The 24,112-nt window shown below is 38.8% G+C and overlaps 1 protein-coding gene across 1 annotated transcript in view; it reads left to right on the top strand.

Moving 5' to 3' along the window:
- The window catches only part of NT5E (5'-nucleotidase ecto), a 1,444,398-nt gene that overhangs the window by 1,175,618 nt on the left and 244,668 nt on the right, over positions 1 to 24,112 (top strand). Inside the window, exon 6 of the mRNA XM_044067530.1 lies at positions 15,170 to 15,278. Coding sequence (XP_043923465.1) covers positions 15,170 to 15,278 — 109 coding nt within the window. The remainder of the gene's footprint in view (positions 1 to 15,169; positions 15,279 to 24,112) is intronic.

Raw genomic sequence — 24,112 nt, 5'->3', positions numbered from 1 at the left:
ACCTTTAATTCTATCAACTTTCTAAGTTTATAGGAGCAATATTTAAAAATGTCAGTAATGTGGGCCTTTGTCCCCCACTATTAATGGCTTTGTTCAGATTTCCTGTGCTAAGAGGTTAAGAGGTATGAGTGCAACCTCTTCCTTTAGCTGCTCAGCTTATAGTCTGTACCATTCAAGTAATCACTGCCCTCAATTTTATTTATTTCAGCTTTATGGCACTATTATGTGTCTGCTGTTACATTAGAGAGTGTACATTTTAAAATCAGGACTTATTTTTGCCACTCTTATTTGCCTTAACTTTACCTTAGCCAAAGTAGTAGGTCAAACATGCATATAAGCTTTTTTTCCCTAGGTAAACTAGCTACAACAGCTAAATTATTAATGAGATTCAGTTATATACTTGTTACAGTCAATTACATCACTTAACAGATTTAATAATAATAATAATAATAATAATAATAATAATGCAACACAGGGTCTCTTAACTAAGTCGTGAAGTCCGAATCGGACATAAAAAGCAAATGAATAAATACTGAAATTGTATGTGTCTTGCCATATACCTGGATTGTGTGGCACTTCCAAGTATGTCAACCATCAGAAAATAAAGCAGTAAAAAGACTTAGTCAGCCATGTATATAACTGTTTACCCTTTCAGAAATACAGTTTAAGCAATTTACATACATTTCCTCAAAACGGAACTACTTCTAAGGGTGTGGGGGGATAAAGTGGCTTTTCCTCAACTTAACCTAGGACTATTACCAATTTGTGAGTACATTTTTAAAATCTAGGCAAGCAGATGCCATAAATCTTGTTTGGCTTAGATTAGCTGACACAACTTTCCTCACAATTACTGAAAAGCTTTGGGCGAAGTAAGGAAATCAGATGAAATCCCAAATTACAGGGTGCTTTTATTTATTTATTGACATTTGCTAACTGGGTTAGTCCAGCTAGGCTTGGGCCCATTTTCAGTGGACTCCCAAGGAGAAAAGCTAAAAAAAAAAAACACAGTTTACAGAGAATCAAACATTTGAGCCAAAAATATGGTCAAAAGCAGTTATACAAGAGCGTTAGAGAGACAAAGCAGAAATGCAAACATGTTATATACATATCAATACTTTTACAGACTAAAAAATATATTTACCTATTTACAAAAAGAGTAAAGTCCAACAGTATTGATTGTAGAGTTTAATAAGTATCCACAATAGTGGAGTACTTAACTGTATGTGGAGGGACTGAAAAGGTATATAGTAAGGTTGTGGGGTGTTTAAGTAGGGGCTTGACAAGGACATATTTTGGAGTTGGGTAGTGCTTTCTTGATAATGTACCTGTTAATACGTAAAGAAAGACTCCTGATGTGATCCAAAGTATAACAACTTTTTCAAAGAAGCAGGAATTCATATTGTCTGCAGTAAAAAAATGATGTGAAAAGTGAATCAGGACCTCAAAAAATCGCTTGCCTTCTAAGCATACCTTTCAACCTCTTAATGCAAGAAATGTGGACAACGCGTAACATAATGGGGGGGTAGGTCAAAGGCTCAAAAAAGGGACAGATTTTAAATATTGTTCTTAAAAACTTAGAAAAGCTACTAGAATGATAGGATTTGTGTTCACATATGTCTTCTAAAGGATATGAAGTAAGAAACTCAAATGTATGTCATTATTTGGTTATTTAGTGACTTCAGTCCTCCATGATTTGCCAGAAAACCACAGATTTTATTACAGACCAAATATTTGAGAAAAACATTCTACAAAAGTCAATACAGAGAGGTGTGCTTCTAAGATGAAAGTGCAGTACCAAAATTGTCTGCCAACAATAAAACAAAGAAACACTGTCACAATTTCTTTTGGCGCTCAAGACTTAAGCATGCAATACTGTTTGAGGAGAAACATTAATGGCACTCCTAGAAAATGGAAAGTGTGATGACTAATTTGCAGTCGTCACCTACAAACAAATAACATTTTTTTCCAGAGCCTTGTGTGTACAGGTGCCAAACAACAATACAAGCCAAGGAGCTGATAAGACAGAGAAACGGTTCAGTGAGTGCCTAAAGCCGGCTAGGGCTATATGTCAACTACATGCAAACTTTCTTTAATATGTGGCTCTGGAAAAGTGAGCCTCTGTGTCTCTTAACAGTTATTTTAAACAAGTGTTACTGTTACAGATCCCAGTACATCATTTACAGTGTGATATAACAAGTTACTTACTACAGCCGAGTCTTACCACCTTGCTTTGTACTATTATGTAATGAGCTACTTTCACACCACAACAATTTTTCTCATCCATTTTGGTACACTGTATCTACAGTTAAGATTACCCCAACATTGTGTGACCTGCCTGAGTTTTACAATAGCTTCAGCTCAACTCTATCTTTGTTCATTTAAAAGCACTCATAAAAGAAAGTGAATTGGTTGACTGGTATACATTTTCTGAAGTAAAAGACGTCTATAATGATAATTATTGTCATTATTTATTAAGTGTAATGTATTAACCTTTCTCTGAAAGTTATCAGTTTTTGAAGGGATTAAGAGGGACGAAGTTAAAACTTTGAGTCAAAATCAGGCACAGTTGAGAGGTATGATGGAAACCTTTTTCAAACATAGTATTACATCTAAAAACACAGCATGCCGTTTAAGCAATGAATGCATGTTCATGACGGTGAGTAACACATTAGCAACTGTCGGGGTTTCAATCACTCCAAAACGACCCAGTCTCTCAAAATAATATATATTCTTAGAGTAATGTGTTTATGAAGGAGACCTTTTACATAAAATCTGTAATGTTCAACATGTTAGTTTCATCTGGGTGCTTGCATTGCTATAAGGGACAGGCAGAAATCTGCTGTTAACAAATAAGGATTTTGCATGTTATATACATACTGTAGAATGTAAAATTCACAGCAAGCATTTACACCTTTGATTTTCAAGACAGTGGCGATAAACATAAGCTGACAATACAATGAACATGTCTGCCGAACTACGTCAGATAAGCTTCTAAGAAAAATAGTGAGTATAAGTACCTTGAACTGTCTCTTCTTAAAGAACTAAAGAAAAAGATGCTTTCACGGCTGGTGGCTTTCTTAACCTTTTACCACCATGAGCCAATACAACACATAAATAAGGAGAAAGGCCTCATATAAGTGGCCCTTTCAAATATTATTAACATAGACGGTAGAAAAAGCAGCAGTGAGCTGTAATTTCATATATATTTCTCTAAAAGTCTCTGTGATGACTATTAGCATTTACTGATTATATTAGGAACAACTGAAAGGTACGGCCAGTGCAAACAAGGTAAAACTACATTTCAGTACTCGTGGTTCCAACTTCCTCTACAGGCTCTGTTCTTGTCATAATCATAGTAACAAATGCATGAAGGAAGATCATCACTGAATTAAATATGAAGTCAGAAGAAGACTCCACATGAAGCTTTAGGGATGTACAACCGCATTTCACTTGAATTAAATTGTAGTGAAAGTGTCTGACGGGTGCTGACACTACATCTTCTCATTAAATAACTGTCTGAATTTTTTTTTAAACCCCCCCCCCCCAGGGGCCAGTTGGACATTTATGGCACCCCATTATTTTGCCCTCAAAACTGGTAAATACCGAGGAATTTGGTATGGTTGTGAGGTATGCTATAAATGCAATACCATCTTTTAAAAGCTGTTGTTGCATTAAAGAGAGATCAGGATAAGCCTATCATAAAAAAAAAAAAAAAAAAAGTAATCTCTGTGGTATTCCCGAAGTCTCAAAACAACCCACTAAACAAGTATAGTGGGTCCAAAAACAAAACAGTGTAAGAAACTTCTCTGTGTGGAAGGTTTTCAGTCCATATATCTCTAGTTAATCACTGTATATTAATCAAATGGACTAGGGTTGATATATTTCCAGCCATGTAGTATATTTCCTTGGATAAAATCACAGATTTAATAGGTTAAATAAGAGGTACCACATCATTATAAACTTTATTTAAAGTAAATAAGGGTTATGTTATTATGACAGCTACTAAGTAAGGTAGAACCAGCTCAGATGTCACACTGATGGGGGAAGGGATGTAAATTTAGCATGTGTACCAATAACACTTTGTTTTACAGCACAATAAACCACTCCCTTGCCTGATAAAAAGTATAAATATATATATATATATATATATATATATATATATATATATATATATATATATATATATATATGTATGTATATATATATATATATATTTAGAAGGCTTGTGAGGAAACTCTTACTCTATTTTTGTTTTACTTGGATCGCTTGTCTGTGTACTTAATAAAGGATTTTCAACTGGAAACAGACTGCCTGCCTTGCTTGGATTACTTTTGAATACTTAGCAATTCTGTACAATTATATATTTTTCATTATTTCTTTTTTTACTTAAGACGAGTTTAAGTTCGCTACTTCTACTACTATTGTCTGATCTGATTAATATACAGTGATTAACTAGAGCTATATGGACTGAAAATCTTCCACACATGGACGTTTCTTACACTGTTTTGATAAGCCTGTCATACACACACACCCCCAACACTCTGCACCCCAGTCAGTTGCCTGTCTTGCCACAACTTAGCTATGGTACTGAATACTCTTGACATAAGGAATCACGGCTGGTGCACATACACAAATTTCTAAATGTGGAGGAACGAAATAAAAATGTGCTTTAGAAGGGGGCTAATAATGATTAACACTAACTTGCATTATAATTCCTAGCCTCCCCAATCAAATGAGTCACTCCTTTTTTTTGTTAGATGAAATGAACTTTTAATCAAATCAGCTGTAACCATATACAGATACACACACACACACACACACACATATATATATATATATATATATATATATATATATATATATATATATATATATATATATATACACACACATAATACGCTATAGGCTCAGCAGTAAGACTTTTGCAATAAATTATTACCTCTGAATTGTTAAACATGAAGAAGGAAAGAAAAGTATGAGAACTGAAAGGATGCTGTAAGAAACAGGAAATTGTTCATATGTTCTGTGAGTCTGAAAGAGCAAGTAGAGTACAGACTGATGTTTCCAGTGAATGGGTTATGATTTTCAGAATAAAGATAAAAAATGTTTTACATTTTCTTTAATGTATATGGAGAGAGAAAGAAAGACTGAATACTAATCATTTTTAAATGTTGCAGTAGAAGAGGGAGGAGATGTATACATATACACACACACACACACACACACACACATATATATATATATATATATATATATATATATATATATATATATATATATATATATAGGTTACCTTTAGTTTATCAAACGCCCACTTCGCCGGCACTAACTTTCCCGACATGTCATATTACCGACAACTGTAAAGCCGATGTTTCCCGCATGGTAAGTAACCATTTGGCCATCAACCTGAACTTTGCCCCTTTACCCCCGCAGTAGTGCATTCTCAGAGTCGGTATATTTATTAAGGGGGTGAAGCTCCCCCATATGGGGGGGTTGTTTTATTGGTAGTTCTTGAATTCAGGATGGCCAAACGGTTACTTACCATGCGGGAAATGTCTTTCCAGTTATAGATAATATGACGTTGTCAGTAAAGTTAGTTTCGGTGAAGTGGGCATTCGATATATATATATATATATATATATATATATATATATATATATATATATATATATATATGCATATATCTCAATTTTTTAGATAATTTTTTAGATATTTAGCTCTTTACCTATCCTGCCCACACCATCACTATCATTTGCTTATTGATGGGTAATTCACAGGGCTCCCTGTTGAAATGTCAGCACTCAAAATACTGAGTGCCAACATGCCAACAAAAAAAAACAGAAAAAGAGTGAACTTATTTTTTTCCAGGGGGGCTTCCCCCCTGCACACCCTCTGAGCATTTATATTTCAACTCCAAGATCACCATATCTTAGAGAAAAGGAAATATCCTGGTAAATTAACATCTTAGACTTAGCGTAAGTAAGTAAGTTCATTTTTCTGACATTCAGTCTCCATGTTTTGGGATTCACTGAAGCAGCTCTCAACGTTTCAGATGGTTACCAGTGCACACTGCTGTCAGGTATACTGTGTCTGATTTCTAGGGTGTCTGGTACCCTCATAACCCTTTGTAGCATTAATTTTGTATCTGCAAGAGATGCTGCACTAGCATGGAGGGATAAAACCCTGATGACTAGTCGTGTGACCCAAGTTCAGTTAGCAACTCAGGTGTCTTTTGGAGATGCAGAGGGAAAATGAGGAATGGAAAGAGTGTGCCTGCTTACCCTTATTCAGTGGCAGGGACAAAGAAATATGTTAATATGGGCAGGGCTCAGAACAGTGTAGGGCCAGTCACGTGGATGGTATTGACAGGTATGAGTCTCTGTTGCTGATGAGATGGGTATACTCCTAAACCACTCATAGCAGACAGTGTCCTTCAGCAGAACACCAGCATGTGAGAACAGAGCTACCACCTTCATATACATCAGTCATGTAGACAACTACAGTATGACAAGCACTGAATAGCCACCTCAGTCTTCAATTGCTGGGATTTGATGCAGCCCCTGCAAAGTTTTATATTATTTGGATCCCTTGCCCATTGAGCATTAGAATTATAGGTAAGACGTGTCCCAATGGTCCCCAGATGAGGGACAGAGCTGCAGGTTGTGAGTGGTCTGATGTCAGCAGTGACTCCCAGAAGAAAGGTCAGTAGAGACAAACTGGCAGGCAAAGAGGGGGTCAACAAAAAATGGACAATTAAAAAAGAAAAGTAGGATCATTGTTCTTTAATTAAGTCATAAATCAGGTAAACCCACTGGCTATAAATGCCCTATTTCGATGCCGACCCTGGATATTGTCTGGTCAGTTGACTTGCTCAGATTCACACAGGGAGAACTACATATGTTTGGATATCAGTCCCTCTAGAAACATAACAACTGAGACAGAGTCCCAGAAGTTTCCGCTCCCAAAACTTACTAACATTGTTTTGGTTATGCTGAGAGGTTGCAGTTATACCAGTGAAGTTTCACCATTAATAGGTATTTTCTCTCTTCCCATATATCTTCATAGGTCATTACTAGGTATGCAGTCCAGGACACTATCAATTGGCCTAGACCAAATTCCCAATTGCTCCAAATCACTGTCTGCTTAAGTGATTTACTCTAGGACACTGGTCACTGACTGAAAGTGGAGGGAGTCAAACCACATACTGTATCTCAGTAACAGTTCATAGCCTTAATCCTCTGTGCTGTCAAACGTGGCAATTAGTGTTGTGTGACCATGGACTTAGCATATATTGTGGGTAGGTGAGCAAACTTTCTCCCAAAGGGGTTTCAAAGGGAGTTAACTCCCCAAAAATGTTTTAGTGATTTTCCGTGAATGTTCATCAGGTGTGCATGTTGAGGAGCTTGCTTTAGGTGGTATGTTTGCAAGAATTCTCACTTCCAGTTTTAATAGTTGATCAGCCATACACTTTGCAAGCAGATGTTAAGGGACTCAAAAAGAGGACTACATGTTAGCAATCCATAACCTTACTCTGCTGTGCTAAGCACCAAGTCCTTTTTTTGCACACCAGACTACATTTCTTTATAACTAAAGAATGTGAGGGGTGGGGTTAAGGAGTGGTCCTTACAAAGCTATGTTAATTTCTTCATTTATTCATTCGTTCATCCAGTCAGTCATTCATTCAGTCATTCTCCATTTACTTCTTAATCCCATGCAGGGTGACAAGACTATCTCAGCAATTGATGGATACAAGGCTTAAAATCTCAACTGAACAGGGTGCCAGCTGAACACACACACACACACGCACGCACCTATAGACAGTTCAGAGGATTTCCATTTCAACTACAACACAAAATGCATACAGACACAGGGAGGATGCACAGGCTGCACAGAGAATGGCCCCCTACTGAAATGTCATCACTTGACATTTCGAGTGTGACAGCCGAAAAAAAAGACCACATATACTGGAGAAGAGTAAATCTCAAAAATTAGTCTTCCTTTTAAACTTTTTTTTGTAGGGAGATAAACCCCTGCTACACTACCCCCCCCCCCCCCTGCATGTTGAACTTCTACATACCAACTTCAAGATCACCATACCTGAGACAAAAGGGAATATACCAAGAAATGGCATCTAAGACTTAGTATATGTAAGTCCATTCGTTTGACCATTCAGACTGCATATTTTGAGACTCAGTCTAGCAGGTCCCAACATTTCATATGCTTACCCAGGGAATCAGTATGTCTATTTTAAAGGAATTTATTAAAAGCATTATGGAATGCATTGAACTGCAATGTGATAAGATGAATAGGTGTTCTTAAGAGTCATATTTGCATTAGGAGAAAACAAGAGTAAAGAAGAACTTTGAGTTACTTCTGCCAGATTTGGAAAGGAAGAGAAATGAAAGAGAAAGGAGATATTAGTGATGGTGAAACAAATTTTCTTAAGGAGGAGGCAGTGACGGGAAAAGGAAGATAGATGTACGGAAGAATGTGATGTTCTGTAGCAGACTGCAGGACTGAAATGAGAATGGAACAGCCTAGAGGGAGCAGTTATAGAGTAGAGGAAGGACATGAAAGAAAGGAAGAGTGCTTACAGTGTGAGGGGGTAGGGACCAGTGTACAGAAGGAGAAAGGTATATCTGATGATGTACAATATATTACTGCTAGTGAAAAAAGGTGCACCAACATGTGCCTAACTGGTGCAGGTGGATAATAACATTCTATGCTTTATTCTGTAGCCACTGCCACACCACTCTGTAGCCAAAGTCCCACCACTTAAAAATCCACATTCTCCTTTAGTTACTTTTTTAGTTAAGAGAAGTGAACTGGAAGTGTATAGACTCTTTGACTATAATTTGTTTTATCTACCTTAGTAACTCAACCACCAACTGCTCCAGTTTCACCAAATCACTGCCAGTCTCTCAAGTTACAGAATGCTAGTAGTCTGTGTGCTTTTACAGGGAGGCAAGACACCTGCACCACTGACATGGGGGTTCTGCACCCTCACTCTCAGACTATAAATATACTGCCTCTGATCTTATATACACTTGAAGAAAATAAATGTATAAACACAGTTGTATTTGGGTGTCTCACACTGGAGTACACAGATGAGCATTCAGCTGCATATAAATGAATCGTAAGCAACTAAACGTAAAGTAAGTAAAACATAACCAAATAGATTGTATTTGAGAAGATTAGGAAATGTGTATATTTATTTTTGAAAGTGCAGTTTCAGCATGACATTATCTTAGAAGAGGAGGTGTGATTTTTGCTGTTCTTTCACTGTACAAGTATTCATTGTTTATACACCATACTGGAATGCATTAGCGTAGCTAGGGTAAAGTGAAGGGGACAACTTCCCTGGTTGCAAACTGTTAGGGGGTGGGATCTGCTGATCCTGATCACTGCTTAGTACCTACCAGCTTTTAAATGCTTTTACTGCACTTGAGGTCAAAGCTGAGTTATATAGCTCTTCCTGTGTGGTCCAAACTATAGCAACCGTTTACTATGTTTGTAGCTCTCCATATGTGGTATAAAACTGTACTATAAGCATGGTACATTTGTAGCTAGCAGTTTACTACAGTTTAATGTAAAAAGAAAAAAAGGGAAGACAGAGGGTCGAGGGCAAGGTGCAGAAATGGGCTCATGCATTTCAGGAGCCTCAAGTACTAATCGCAGACTTTTTTTTTAATTGCCCCACTGCCTCTAAGATGTCCAGATCTTCTCAGAACGTCCGTATTTTTGCTTCATTTTTTTATTCTTTGCCTCATAAAATTTATGGTTGTATGGCAAATCACTGTGAATTGAAGTCACTAAATAATGACATACATTTTAGTTTCAGACTTCATATTCTTCAGAAAATGCCTGCTCACACAAGTCCTGGTATTGTAGTATCTTTCTAAGTTAATAAGAGCAATATTTAAAACCTGTCCCTGTTTTAGGCTTTGTCAAGATTTCTTGCAGTAAGAGGTTGAGCAGAATGGCTGGTTGGCTCCTGCATTTCAGGAGCAACAGCCACGAAATTGTGTATCTTTGATTTTTTTTTTTTTTTGCTCTTCCATTGAAGAGCTGGGGTGGGGTCATGTATCTGGCTATTTCCTGGTGCCAGTACAATGGCTGGACATTTTCTGAACTTCAAATGAAGAACTGTGGCAGGGCAGGAGGGGAGGGGGAATATACCTAGCACCCATACAAAGAGCTGACTTTTTTTTGCTCTTCAGATGAAAAGCTAGGTAGCTAGGGTGCCAGAATAAGATCTGGCCCCATAAACCAAAAAAAAAAAAAACAGCTACACATCTGCCCAAGTGCATTAAAATAGTGCACTGAGCTGGCAAGATGTTTGTGGTAAAGAGTTCCCTGCAAAGAAATGTGTAAATATTTGTGTACCAGTTGACAGCAAGAGAATGTGAACGGTTTATTCCATTTGACTGTCACACCAAGCATGTGTGCAGCTCCTCATTTCTTTCCTTTAACATCTGTGCCACACCTTAATCTCATCTGGAAATGCATATCTCTCAAAGTACAATGGATTCCAGGTCCGGTCATATGTCCTGTGTATCATAAGTCTGCCCTCTTCATGTCACCAGCCATGCCACTCCATTGTCCTTCTTTTTTAATGCCATGCTGTACCTAAGGACTTTGTGTTTTATCCACACAGTTTGTTCTCTTTATTTTTCAACCACTTTGTCTGTCTTTGTAATCTGGCTCATGTGTTCTCATCACTACCTTTTCCACCAGCCACATCTCTTTAGAAATATGAACTCCAGAAATGGAAGGAATGTGTCAGGTATGGTCTCCCCATTAACTATACAGGTATATCCTCTGAATCCATAAAGCCCAGTCCTGAAGCTTTATGTCTTGAGTTCCACTATCATTAGTTTAATAAAGCAGTCCCTATTTAGGTAGTTATGTCCAGTAAAATACATGAAAATGGCAGTTTTCTTATGTATTGTTCTTATTTAACTTTGGTTGCTGCAGAATCCTAAGATAGTGTACTTAGACACTGTAAATTGATATAATGCAATAGAAACTACTAAATATCTGCAAGAGTGGGCATTATTTTGGAAAAGTCGTCAAACTAAATCTTTGGCACTGAATGTCTACCTAGTTTGTCTTGCAAAAGTTCATGTTTCTGTAAAAAGATGTTCCACTTTGTGCATTTGAAAAGGTGACAACTTTATATACATACCAACATCTGGTTTGCTTGGATCACAAGTTTCCACTTTTCCTGATGACTCCTTAATCTAGTCCTTCCTGTGATTTTTACCAAAAGAGTTTAGCATTTGTACTTGCTGTTGAATCTTAGCTTTCATTTAGCCCATCAAGGCTCTATCCTGTCTGTATTCTGGAATTGACCCTTCCATAAGCATCCATCATTCCTGTCTTTTTGGCATCCTAAAACAAAATTATTTATTTCTTCATTTGGATTTGTTACTTGGGGTAGAACACTGATCCAAAAAGATCTATTTCAGGTTCTGTAAATGTGTGATATGAAACACACTAGTAAATAAATGACTAACACAATTTCAAGACATTAAGAAAAATAGAAAATTATCATATTCCAAACCTCCACAGTGTTGTCCAAACGGAAAATGTTAAAGACCATTGTGGCCAAGATAATACATTAGGGATTTCACTTGTCATGTACATCTTCTGTCACTATACCACTTACCATCACCTTCTAAATCCTACCATAAGGCCAGATCTTCTTGCACCTTACTGTTTCTCCTTCCTTTGCTATCCCTTTTAACTTGGCCACCAGACTACTGTGGGTGGCTAAATGAAACGTTTTACCAAAGACAAGGCAAATGATACCTACTGGATACCCTTGGTCCACTTTGGGCTTGATCCATACTTACTTCTGGGTCATCCTGCTCAAGAAGGATCCCCATAAAACTAAACTACTTAGAGTCAAGTTCATTAACATTAAATAAAAATTCCAGCCAAATTATTGCTTCTGATATCTTCCTTGTTGTCTTCTCTGAAAACTAATGCATAGTGTTCATGGAATACTTTATACTGGAATCCGTTTAGCTCCAGTAGTGGAATGCAAGTTGCATTCTTCTTTCTCTTGATTTTATGTATATGAAGTGACTCATTCATTTGTCATCCAGGCAGCATTCTACACATAAGGCTGTACTATGCCCTGTTTTAATCTTGCAATACTTCAAAAGCAGATTTATTTCAAGCTAGCTCTGTTAATAAGTATGTTTTGACTCCAACTTTAGCTCACCATGAGCAATTGCTAGTAATGACATTGAGTATTTTGCAATATGTTAGGTGGGACACCCAGCCACCCATCATGGCTGCATGTCAGTTGTTTAGCATGATGGTTTTATTGCTAATTATTGCAAATAATAATATAATTGTTTTGCAGATTGAAGTAATGAACTGGAAACATTCAGGGAAAAAAATGTCCATTTGCCCTCCCCCCCCCCCAAAAAAAAAAATCCATGCTTCTAGTATAGTTCATTATCCACTCCCCAACACGTATGGACTTGGACAAGATTATGTTATCTTAAGCCAAGTACTGTGCATTGCAGATCACATATGTGGTTCTAAAACAAACTATTACACAGGTAATAGTAATAATAATAATTCCACATCCACCAGTGAAGTACACAATCTCAAATAAAACATTTCACTGCAAATTCAGACTGAGATGGGAGGTACCAGATCCCCAGTGTCAACTGTATATGCATTCAAGATAGCTGAAAGTTACATATGCTGATCCAAACTGTGTGCATCAGCCATGCTTCTAAAATTAAGTGTAACACTAAACAAATACTGTATCTATCCACCTACTAATGGCTATAGCCTCCACATAATATTTTAATGCCATACTGTACGTGACTCACCATAAAAGTGTACTGTTCAGAAAATGTGAATGGTGCATGCTTCCGGTCAAGCTGTCCTTATTTTGTTTATATATTTATTTGTTAAAAAGGAAGCCTTTTAGAATATGATGAAAGTTAGAGTTTGTTCTGATGGATAAAGGTAGTGAGTTCCACATTTTGTCTGTGTATCATGAATAGAGGCTTTGCCCTGCACTTTTACTTGGTTTACAAATAGAGAGGAGTCACTTGTCTCCTGACTGGAGAGATAGGTTTGGGTGGTAGCTATGGAGAAGGATTTCATTGCATCTACTGACATGCAGTAAGATTATCTACCCATAAGTATGAGTGTTGTTTTCAGAGGTAGACAGTAGCACAATTTTGAGATTTTAAAAAGTAAGAGTGCCAAAGAGAAAGGGAGACCTATCCATTACTGATGGCCGTTCAGTGTCATTAAGTAGGTTGCATTGGTATACATGAGGATCTACTAGAAGAATGAAGCTTAAGATTTTGTTTTGTATGATTTGCACTCTCTGAGTATTATAAGAGCCATGCAGAGCCAGCAAAAATAAAAAAATTTCAAGTTTTGTAAGTGGAACATTTTTGGTAAAGACAGTCTGGGCAATAGGTGAAAGAAGATGTCTGATTCTGTAGCAGAGTTTTAGGTGTGCCAAAACTTAATTAGTGATTTTAACTGTGTGAACGGTAGAGGAGAGAGGGGGTCAAGTGTCAGTCCAAGGTATTTCTACTCTGAGACACTGTGGATGGGTTTGCCTTGGTTGTCCTCCAAAACAATGGGGTTAAAGCCACTTTCAGAGTAGTTATAAAGACTATAATATTTGTTTTCTTGGGATTGATTGAGAGTTCATTATCAAGAGACCATTTAGTGGTTAAATTGTTTTGTAATTTAGCCTACAGGTGATGATGTGTTTTGCTAGATTTGATAAGAAGAATATCACCAGCACATCTCATAATGTTAAATATGGACGTTCAAGTGGAAAATCATTGACAAAGAGAGAAAAGAGTAGGAGGTCTAATACTTCGGCTTGGGGGACTCCTGATTTTAAGTGTTTTAATGCCAGGGAATGGAAAAGTTCTAACAGGTAGCTTTGGAATCATGCTATTGTATTATCACTAAAGATTATTTTATGTAGTTTATCAAGCACGAGCTTATAATTAACAGTTCCAAAAGCTCTGACCATGTCAACAAATTGACCAGTAGTAATGAGACCATCATCCATGTTCCTGTAAGTAGAGTCAGAGAAGAGCTGAAAGGTACTGAATGAGTTGCAAAAATGTTATTCCTTACAGAGGTATTTATGTGTTTAAACAGTTGTTTTAGTAATTTATGAAAGACTTTTATAATGACACAGAGGTTTAATATTATTATCTAATGAGATTTGACATGAATATCTAAGGTGTACTAATTACATTTTGAATTGATTGAAATGTGTTTTATTTCAGAACAATGCTTGACATACTCTAATTTCATAATTAGTCTTCAGTAAAGTAGGTTCATCACTACAATATTAGATACTGTGATGAAAAAAGATGGAATCATTGTTTTCATATTGATGTCTAGAAAGAAGGACACACTAATCTGTGTAAGAGTGTCATTATTACTGTAAACGAACAGAGCATTGATACCAGTCACATCATTTCAAAATTCCATGGAGGAAAGATGCTACTGACCCATTTTAAATTGTACTTAAACCCATAGTTGGGCAGTGTTATTCAAGGACCCTAGATCCCCCCAACCCCCACCCAAAAAAAGTAATGAGAAGTTTTGATCATCACCTGAAAGCCAGAGCTAGCAAGTCAATGCAGTAGGCTGAGAAGCCAGTGCAAGTCACTGACCAAAAAACAGCATCACATACCTACCTATAAACAACAGTAAAGTGAAAAACTTGATTCCTTAGGTCAGCTGAGATAGGCTGCCTAAAAACCCTCTGTCAAGCACCCCATGATCTAACATGCTTCTTAATGAACATATGAAATTAAGCTGAATCCAAACGCATAGTTTACACAGTGTTCCACTAAAACATGGCTTGCCTGTCTGACAATGATTATGGAACGTTGTCATGTGTAGATTGGCTTGTATTAGTTTACTTATCATTATTGCTACATTATAGCTTATGTAGCATGGTTTACTCTTAAGTCAAGTTAATACTAAAACTCATTAAAATGTGTGAAACATTTTTTTTGGCAGATGGGGGACTCCAATAGCTACTTCTGTGTACTAACCCCAAAAATGAAGTTTTGCATTAACAGAAATGTGTTTTATTTCAGAAATAATCGATATACGCTAAATTCATAATTAATTTTCAATAATGCAGGTTCATCACAATATCAGATACCCAGATGAGAAAAGATGGAATCATGTTTCAGTCTGTATAATCAATGGTGGAGGAGTACGTGCACCAATTGATGAACGCAACAGTAATGGTATGCATACATGTTTCATGCGAAACATAAATAATAAATGTTCTGTGATGGCAGTTTCTGAGTTCTTCATAATGCTGGCAGAGTTTAAATCAAACTGTTTTGGAGCATATTCTAGACCTCCAGGCATGACAGCTAACTGTGTCTTGCAGACTTTGCATTCACTGCTGTAAGGCCTAAGGCACATCACAGGCAAGTATCACACCAGTCTGTAGGCTTCATACTCAGAATTTGTGATAACATTGGGATACTTTTCTGATCAAATCATAATGCATACAGAAAAAGACAAATGTGTCTGTAAATGTTTCACATTAGGGAACTGTTCATGTGACAAAGGGAGATACTGCAAGCACAGCTGACTGGAATTTTGTAAATAAGTATGTGTCATTTGTGAATATCAACATGACTCATATAAGATGCTTGTGTTACAAATGTATTAGAACTGTATGTTATGTATATATCAAACTGGGTTTGAAAGACGTGTGCTGGAAAAGGTTTTGCAAAGTGCTTGAAATTTATCCACAGTTTGCGCTACTGAAATAGAACAGAAATGTATATGCACTATTGTGGCTATTTAAATGTATATATTTTAACAGTGGAAACTGGAACACAGGAGGTTAACTTAAGTCCAGCAAAATTTCAGAAAAATAGCTGAAATTAAATTACTTTATGGCAATAAAAGATGATATATTTCGGTTTTCACGCAGCAGGGAGACACAGTGTCTGATACTAGGGAGTTTTCTGTATTGTCTGTAAAGTGAAATCATTACTAGTTTTGAAATGTGAAGGAATGCGATTGTTTTATGACTTCCCACATCTGCAAAAGATCTGAGGTCTATGTATTTTCACAGGTAGATGCTAAATACTGCTAGTTTCCAGCAGTGGGGGTTTCACCTGGGATAGAGGCAGATGACACAAAATTATGTCATTCTGCAAGTTATCCCCGCAGTAATATTTGAGATATTAATTAATTTGAGAGATCTCTGAGTGAGATGCAGCATTCTGCATTCTGTTTTGGACCTGACAGCAACTACAAGAAGCATTCACCACATCTGCCTTGCTCTGTAAGTAAGTTTCTAGGTCATAGTAACTCTCTTAGCTATAGTCAAGAATATAGCAAAGCGTAGCTTAGATATTTTTCTTTATTTGAGACTGTCCTTCAGTGTTGTTTTAAATATTTCCTGTGATTTTGAACTCTGATATCACTGTAAAGATATATATTTAGTACTGTCTCGTTCTTTAATTATTTATTATTAAATATTTTAAACTTTTCATTGTGGCTGATCTGTGTAGAGATATTTAAGTTCTGAGATTACATGCATATTTATTTGGTGACACTTTATAAATCCAACCTCAAAGTGTGTGTGTGTGTGTGTGTGTGTGTGTGTGTGTGTGTGTGTGTGTGTGTGTGTGTGTGTGTGTGGGCTACTTGGGCAGGGACATGAAGCACTGGTTGGACAGGGAGAGTGCTGGAGGTCTTGGCTTGGCCACTCAGCTGAGATCTCAACCCTATAGCTGTGCCAGTGGGGAGTCTTATTGTGGATCTGGAGAAAGAGGGAGAAACCAGTCCCAGACTGACTGTGGTCTCTGTGTGCTCTTAAGGGAAATTGCACTTTATGCAGAAAGCTGTATCTGGAAATACTGTGTCTGTACCTTGTCATCCTCTCAGTGTACATCCCCCATTGTTGTCAGTGGTGAGGATTGAGGCTCCTTCATCACTGGTCCAGTGGTGTATCATCACATTTATTGGTGGCAGTAGAAGGATCATCACATGACATATTAAGATTCAGTGGTGTGGATATTGAATTCCTGTAGGCTGTAAACAATGGTCACTAAAGAAGGTGTTTCTACCCTCAAGCAGCCACACAGTAGACATTCAGAGTTTCATGTCACAATAGTTTTTATTTATTTTTTTGTTAGCTTAGTCAAGGAGAGCAGGCAAGGATGTCAGCAGAGGAATATGGCAAGCTGACAAGGAGCCAGTTAGCTGAGATGTGCCAAGCCAAAGGACTGGTGCATGCCAACCTGACTAAAGCAGAAATGATTGCAGCCTTAGTCACAGCTGTATCACAGACCAGCAGCTAGGAGGACACCCAAACCGGCCTTGGGGGATGTATAACTCTCAGAAAATGGACAGTTCAGCTTTGCCTTAAAGAACTTACAAATCCATCTGAAGTTAAAGAGACTTGAGCTGGAGGCCAAATGTTTAGAACTAGAATCAGCAGAGAGACTGCGGTGCTTGGAGGTCAAAGCAGAATCAGTAGAGAGACTGCAGTGTTTGGAATTAGAATCCACAGAGAGGCTGGGACTTCTGGAATCTGAAGTAAATGAGAGGCAGAAGCAACATGAAAAGGATATGCTGACTCTTTGCCAGGGTCATGGAGGTAATGGGGAAGGGAGTAACTAAACCCCAGAAGCAATAAAGGTCAGTAAATTTCTTTCACAATTTACAGAGGGTGATAATTTTGATAGTTTTATTCATATGTTTGAAAGGGTATGTAAACAGTATGTTGATGAAGGGCTCTGGGTATGGTTCCACACCCCCTTACTCCATGGTAAAGTTGTAACTGCTTTTTTTAAATTGTCTGATGCTGATTGCTTAAATTATAATACTGTTAAAAACTGATGTGTTGTTGTCAGTCTCGCCTTTATTCTCACTGATGGGTCAGATCCGTTTCGGCCTTTCCAAAAGCTTGAGGTCTACAGCAAAGCTCGTGGGTATCCTTCCCTACCCATAATGCAGTTCCCTAAACTCCCCAGATCTCATTTGTCATGCTGTGAGAAGGATCTTCCTGCAAGCTCTGGGCTAAGTTCATTATTTTTTCATTTGTGTTTCTATCTTTATTGTTACTGTTGTTATATTGTTACAGTCCATTTCCTTAATATTCTATAAACCTTCCCTTAGATAACTTTATCTTTCTGGTTAATTTCCCTTTCCATTGTGTTAGCATCTGTTTAACTTAGAAGATGTCAAACACTCACCCGTTTAACTTAGAGGGTGGTTTCTTATTCTTATAGTCACCATTACTATCTAGGTAGTTTCCTTTTTTTTCTTCACCCCTGTTCCCTGCTAGCATCCGTTTTAGTTAGCAGGTGTCTAACACCCATTTCAGTTAGAGGGCATCCACCGCCCCCATTTCTCCTCTTTAAAAATTTCCTATTTGTTATTACACAGTTTCTGTCTGTAGCCTGGATATCCTGCTAAAATATTGCAAAAGGAAACAAAGCCTCTTGGGTTTAAAAAATGTGAGCAATGTGGCAAGCAGATGCTCCTCAGTGACACACACACCTTATGTGTGTACTGTTTGGGGCCTCTTCACTTGCAAGAATCCTGTTCAGTCTGCCACAGATTTAATCAAAGAGTGCTCTTAGAGCACAAAAACAAACTGATCTTGAAGAGGTTACTGAAAACCCCATTTTCTGAGAATCTCTCCCCTGCTTCTTCTCCAACAAACTCGGAAAAGCCTGAAAAAGTGGTTAAATGTCCTTCTATGGCTCCAAAGTCTTCATCTGAGCCAAAATTGAAGCAACCAAAACTGTCTGCTTCATCAGAACCTATGGAGCAGACAGAGACAGTAGGAACCAAGACTTTGTCAGAGCAGAAAGAACCATCGGCTCCGAAGCCAACTGATATTGAACCCTGAGCTCTGAAATCAGCCTTGCCTTCTGAGTTTCGAAATCAGAGCCAATCTCCTTCCTTGGAGCCGATCACTTCTAGGCTCCCTTCTCCATTCCTCACTAGATCCAGGTCTCCTACACTTTCTACACAGTCAACCAGGAGTCTCTCTGATGAGGATGTGGATAGGAAACCCCGAAGGAAGCTTTCTGCAGGTTTTGATACAATAATCCAATAAACGAGCAAGATGACTGTAAAAAACGTAATGTGAGCACTTTTATTATACAAGAACTTTCGGAAGGCTTAATAACCGACCTTCTTCAGACAAAACAGTTAATGGCAAGCAGAGGTTAATTTAAATACTTGTAACCCCACCCTGTTAATAAACTTTTAATTAAGAGCCCACCTTCATTTAAAAACTCCTTGTACTTTTGCATATACATCACAAATAAAAACATTTTTTAAAAACGCCATTTTTTAAAAACATTCCTTAAAACCTAATATGTGTGGATGTTAATCATATAAACAGTTTTTTATTGTTTATTAAATAGTGTACGATTAAAAACCACATTTTAAATAATAAAAGATCGATCATATTGTACTTGATTCAGGTTATGCACACCTATATACTTGTCTTGAAATAATACAAAACCCCATGTATTGCGGCATGTCGGGTGGTGGGGGGGCAGTTCTGCCCTGTACGGCGACTGGGGTTTTGTATTATTTCAAGACAAATATATAGGTGTGCATAACCTGAATCAAGTAAATATGATCGATTTTTATTATTTTAAATGTGGTTTTTAATCGTACACTATTTAATAAACAATTAAAAACTGTTTATATGATTAACATCCACACATATTAGGTTTTAAGGAATGTTTTTAAAAAATGGCGTTTTTAAAAAATGTTTTTATTTGTGATGTATATGCAAAAGTATAAGGAGTTTTTAAATGAAGGCGGGCTCTTAATTAAAAGTTTATTAACAGGGTGGGGTTACAAGTATTTAAATTAACCTCTGCTTGCCATTAACTGTTTTGTCTGAAGAAGGTCGGTTATTAAGCCTTCCGAAAGTTCTTGTATAATAAAAGTGCTCACATTACGTTTTTTACAGTCATCTTGCTCGTTTATTGGATTATTGTATCAAAACCTGCAGAAAGCTTCCTTCGGGGTTTTCGACTTCACAAGTTTGTTTGGCAGTTTTAGTTCAGAGGATGTGGATAGGGTAGTGCAGAGGCTCCTAAAGACACCTGCTCTGGCCAAGTTACTTTTGGATCTGAACCCAAAGGAGTCAGATCAGACACAGACTTCCCTGTTGGTGCCTGTTCCTCCTCCAGTCCATTCTGCAGTTTCAGAGCTGGAAGATTCCGACATCCAGCTAATGTCCGTATCAGATGTAGGACCTGTTGGCTCCTCAAGTCAGATATCTGCCCCAAGCGTTTCCACCCAGTCAGAGCAGGAAACCTCTGAGACCTGACACTTTCTGATCAGGTCCTCAGGGCTGGCTCATAACTCCTTGGATCCGAACCTACCACTCGATGACTCAGCACAGATGAGTTTGGCTCCTACCTCAGCTTCAGAGCTGCTGTTCTCTGCTCTGGAGGTTCCATCGGTTCCAATGATTTCTTTGTTGGGTCTGAGGAGTTCTTCAGAGTAGGGGTGGTCTGCCTTCGGGGATAGGAGGAAGATGTTGACTACTCCAAAGTCTAAGACACAAACTTCCTCAGATCTTCCTCCCTCATCGGTGCAGATGTCTTTGCCTACTCACGCCCATCCACAGAACAGCAGGGATCCCAGGCCTAAAGAGGTCCCTCAGGGGACTCCCCCTTCCAAAACTTCTCCAGAATACCCCACTGAGGAAGCCGCTTGGAAGAGAACATGCAAGAGGAAGCATCTCGACTCCCCAGAGGAGTCGATCATGTCCATTGCCGACCTTGATGACGCAGAAGGATCCCCACAGTCATTTGCTGAGGACATCTCCTTTGTTGACATCCTAGAAATTTTGAAATGGAGAGGTGACTGGCAGTCCACCTCCCCTTCAGCCGAGGAGTCGGTATATCTGAAGGCCTTCGTATCTTGCCCTTCAATCTCTTGGGGGGGGGGGCCTCCTTTTGATGAGCTTATTCAGTTAATCTCTTGGAAGGCTTGGGAGACCCCCAAATACTATAGAACCCACTTCTAGGAGGCCAAACAAATATATTACAGCGCCACAGGATCAGGCTTTCCTAACTAAAGGTGTAGCAATTGATGCCATGGTCATGGTGGCAGCCACAAAAAAGGAACTTTCCAAGACCAGTTCCTCTAGCCATCCTCCTCATAAAGATTCCAGGACTATGGATAGGTATGGGAAGTGTGTCTTTTAATCAGTGGCTTTTACCTTATGGTCACTGAACTACCTGACCCATTTCAGTAGACTACAGAGGCATCTCTTAAAGCAGTTATCAGATTCCCTCCAAGGAGCTGTAGCTGATGCGGCGGCAGATAAGGTCAATGTGTAGCTTGCTACCCTCAATTTGGTTATCAACTCGTCCATGAGACTCATTTCATATGCAACAGGTGGAGCGAGTTGGGCAGCAGGTTCTGGCATCTATATCAGGAAGCAGGCCTGGATTCACCTTTGTGATTTCATGGAGCCCTTCAAGTCTTCCTTCGCTAACGATCCCTTTTGTGGCTCATCCCTCTTTGGGCCTAAAGTGAAGGAAACACTTACCAGGTGTAAACAGAAAACTAAGACCTTGTCTGCCATTGGAGTACATTTTTCTGCACCAACCAGACCATTTCCTAAGGGTCAGAGAGGTAGTGGAAAGATGTGGTTTAAGAAATCACAGAGGGATTACCAGGGCACACAAGGTGGAAGTTCCCCCAGTGGCAGAGGGGAGAACAGTAACAGAAGATGCCACCCTCACAGCAGAGGAGGCCCAGAGCATCAGGGCTCCAGAGAATCTTTCTTTGGCAGACCCTTTCAGTGCTCCTGAAGGAGTGCCCAATTGCTCGTCTTTGGAGGCCGCCAAGGGGCAATTGTCTCTGCACCATGAAACCTGGCAAAAGATAACGAAAGGCAAATGGGTGCAGGACATAATATATCCAGGGGATATATAATTCCCTTCTCCTTCCCCACTCCCATAAACAAGTCAGTTCCAGACATTCCACCTAGTCAAAAGAACAAGCAACATTAGAAATTGCTAAGAAAGAGAGTCATCCAAGAAGTCCCCGCAGACCAGAGAGGATCCGGAACTTACTCAAGATTCTTTTTAGTTTGAAAGAAAACAGGGGACTTGTGACCAATTTTGGATCTCAGTAAACTGAACAAATCTGTAAAAAAGATCAAGTTCTGGATGGTGACACTGCAGTCAATATGTCCATTCCTGGAAAAAGGCAATTGGATGTGCTGTATAGACCTTCAGGATGCATACTACCACATTCATATGGGAAGGCGATCCAGAAGGTTTTACACTTCTGGCTAGGTGCCAGTCACTTCCAGTTTCAAGCTGTGCCTTTTGGTCTCTCTACAGCCCCTAGGGTGTTCACCAAATGCATGGCAGTAGTGGCAGCTCATCTTAGGCACCGAGGATTTCGGGCGTTTCTGTATCTGGACGACTGGCTCATAACTATCTCGACCATGCATATTGTCCTACAAGCCAGGGACTATACACTTCAGCTATGTTCCTACCTAGGCATTACCATAAATTATAACAAATCTGCTCTAGAGGCATGTCAGAACTTAATATTTATAGGAGCAGAGCTAAATACAACTACATTGACAGCAAGACTCCCTCACGACAGAGTTCATGATCTCCGCCTTCATGTGAAACTGTTAATCAGGAAGACATGAGTGCCTGCAAAACTGGTTCTTCAGGGTCTGGAGAAGATGGCAGTGTCTATAGTACTTATTCCCCTAGCTTGTCTGCATATGAGGATACTTCAGTGGTTACTTTCCACACAATGGTCATTCCTAGAAATACCAATGTTGCACAAGATTCTCATAACCAACTCCTGCAAAAAGGATCTCCAGTGGTCGATCCACTCTCCTTTAGTATCTTAAGGATGTCCTTTCATTCCCCCCTCGACTGCAAACCAAGGTGACCACAGTCCAAGGCATCTGGCAGGAACATGAGGCTCACTTGCATGTAAATGTCCTAGAAATGAGATCGGTGCTCTTGGCATTGCAAGCATTTCAGGACACTGTCCCTCTAGGAATGATAGCAATTCAGTCAAACAACATGTCAGTAGTCTGGTACATAAACAAGCAAGGAGGAAACAGATCTTACCCCCTTTTTTGAGAAGCTCTAAGGGTTTGGCAATGGGCAACATCCTCCAACCATTTTCTGATTGTAACACACATCCCAGGAAAATCCAACATGATTGCAGACAAATTGAGCAGAGCCATATTATGGCCACACTAGTGGTCCCTCAATCAGAAAGTTGAGAAATAAATTTTCTGGAAATGGGCCAGCCTTGCTGTGAACTCTTTGCATCACCTGCCAATGCCAAATGCAGCAACTACTTTGCCCTGATCCATCCCAAGGTGGAATAACTAAGGGGTGCACTTGTTCGCAATTGGCCTCTGGGACTCATCTATGCTTTCCTCCAATTCCCCTGATTCCCAAGTTTTTACAGAAAGCAAGCCTGTTGGAGACTTTGATAATCCTAATTGCCCCTATTGCCTCATCAAATCTGGTTTCCCTTCCTTCCGCCTGATCTTGTGGATGAACCATGGATTCTGGACCCTGCCCCAGACCTTCTTACTCACCCGTAGGGAAAGGTACATCCCAGCCTTCACAACTTGAAATTAACAGCTTGGCTGCTCCTATTCCCCTGATTGACAGGTTTTCTCTCCTTCCTCCCCAGTCAAACATATTTTGTCTTCTTCCCTATAAAACTTCTACACGAAGATTGTACAAGAGTAAATGTAATAGGTTTGTAATATGGGTGACTGATGAGATAGATCCCTTTTCTGCACCCATACATTCTATTCTGGAATTTCTAGTGAAACTTTTTCATGATGGAGCTGCTGCTTCTACTATTAAAGTTCAACTAGCAGCAATTTAAAATTTTCATGTTGGAGAAAGCGGTTCTGTGATTGTTGCACGCGCTCTGTAAGGCCTTTTTGAAAGGAACAATGATAAGACCCTCCCCATACAAAAATCCAACTCCTCCCTGGGATCTAAGTTTCATATTGACAAACATTATTTGTTCCCCGTTTGAACCTTCGGCCACATGTGAT

The sequence above is a fragment of the Protopterus annectens genome, chromosome 1.part0 (assembly GCF_019279795.1).
Source record: "Protopterus annectens isolate FY-2018-M chromosome 1.part0, PAN1.0, whole genome shotgun sequence".
In the NCBI taxonomy this organism is placed as follows: domain Eukaryota; kingdom Metazoa; phylum Chordata; order Ceratodontiformes; family Protopteridae; genus Protopterus; species Protopterus annectens.
The sequence above is the reverse complement of the archived record's forward strand: the minus strand, read 5'-3'. Positions and strand labels throughout refer to the sequence as shown.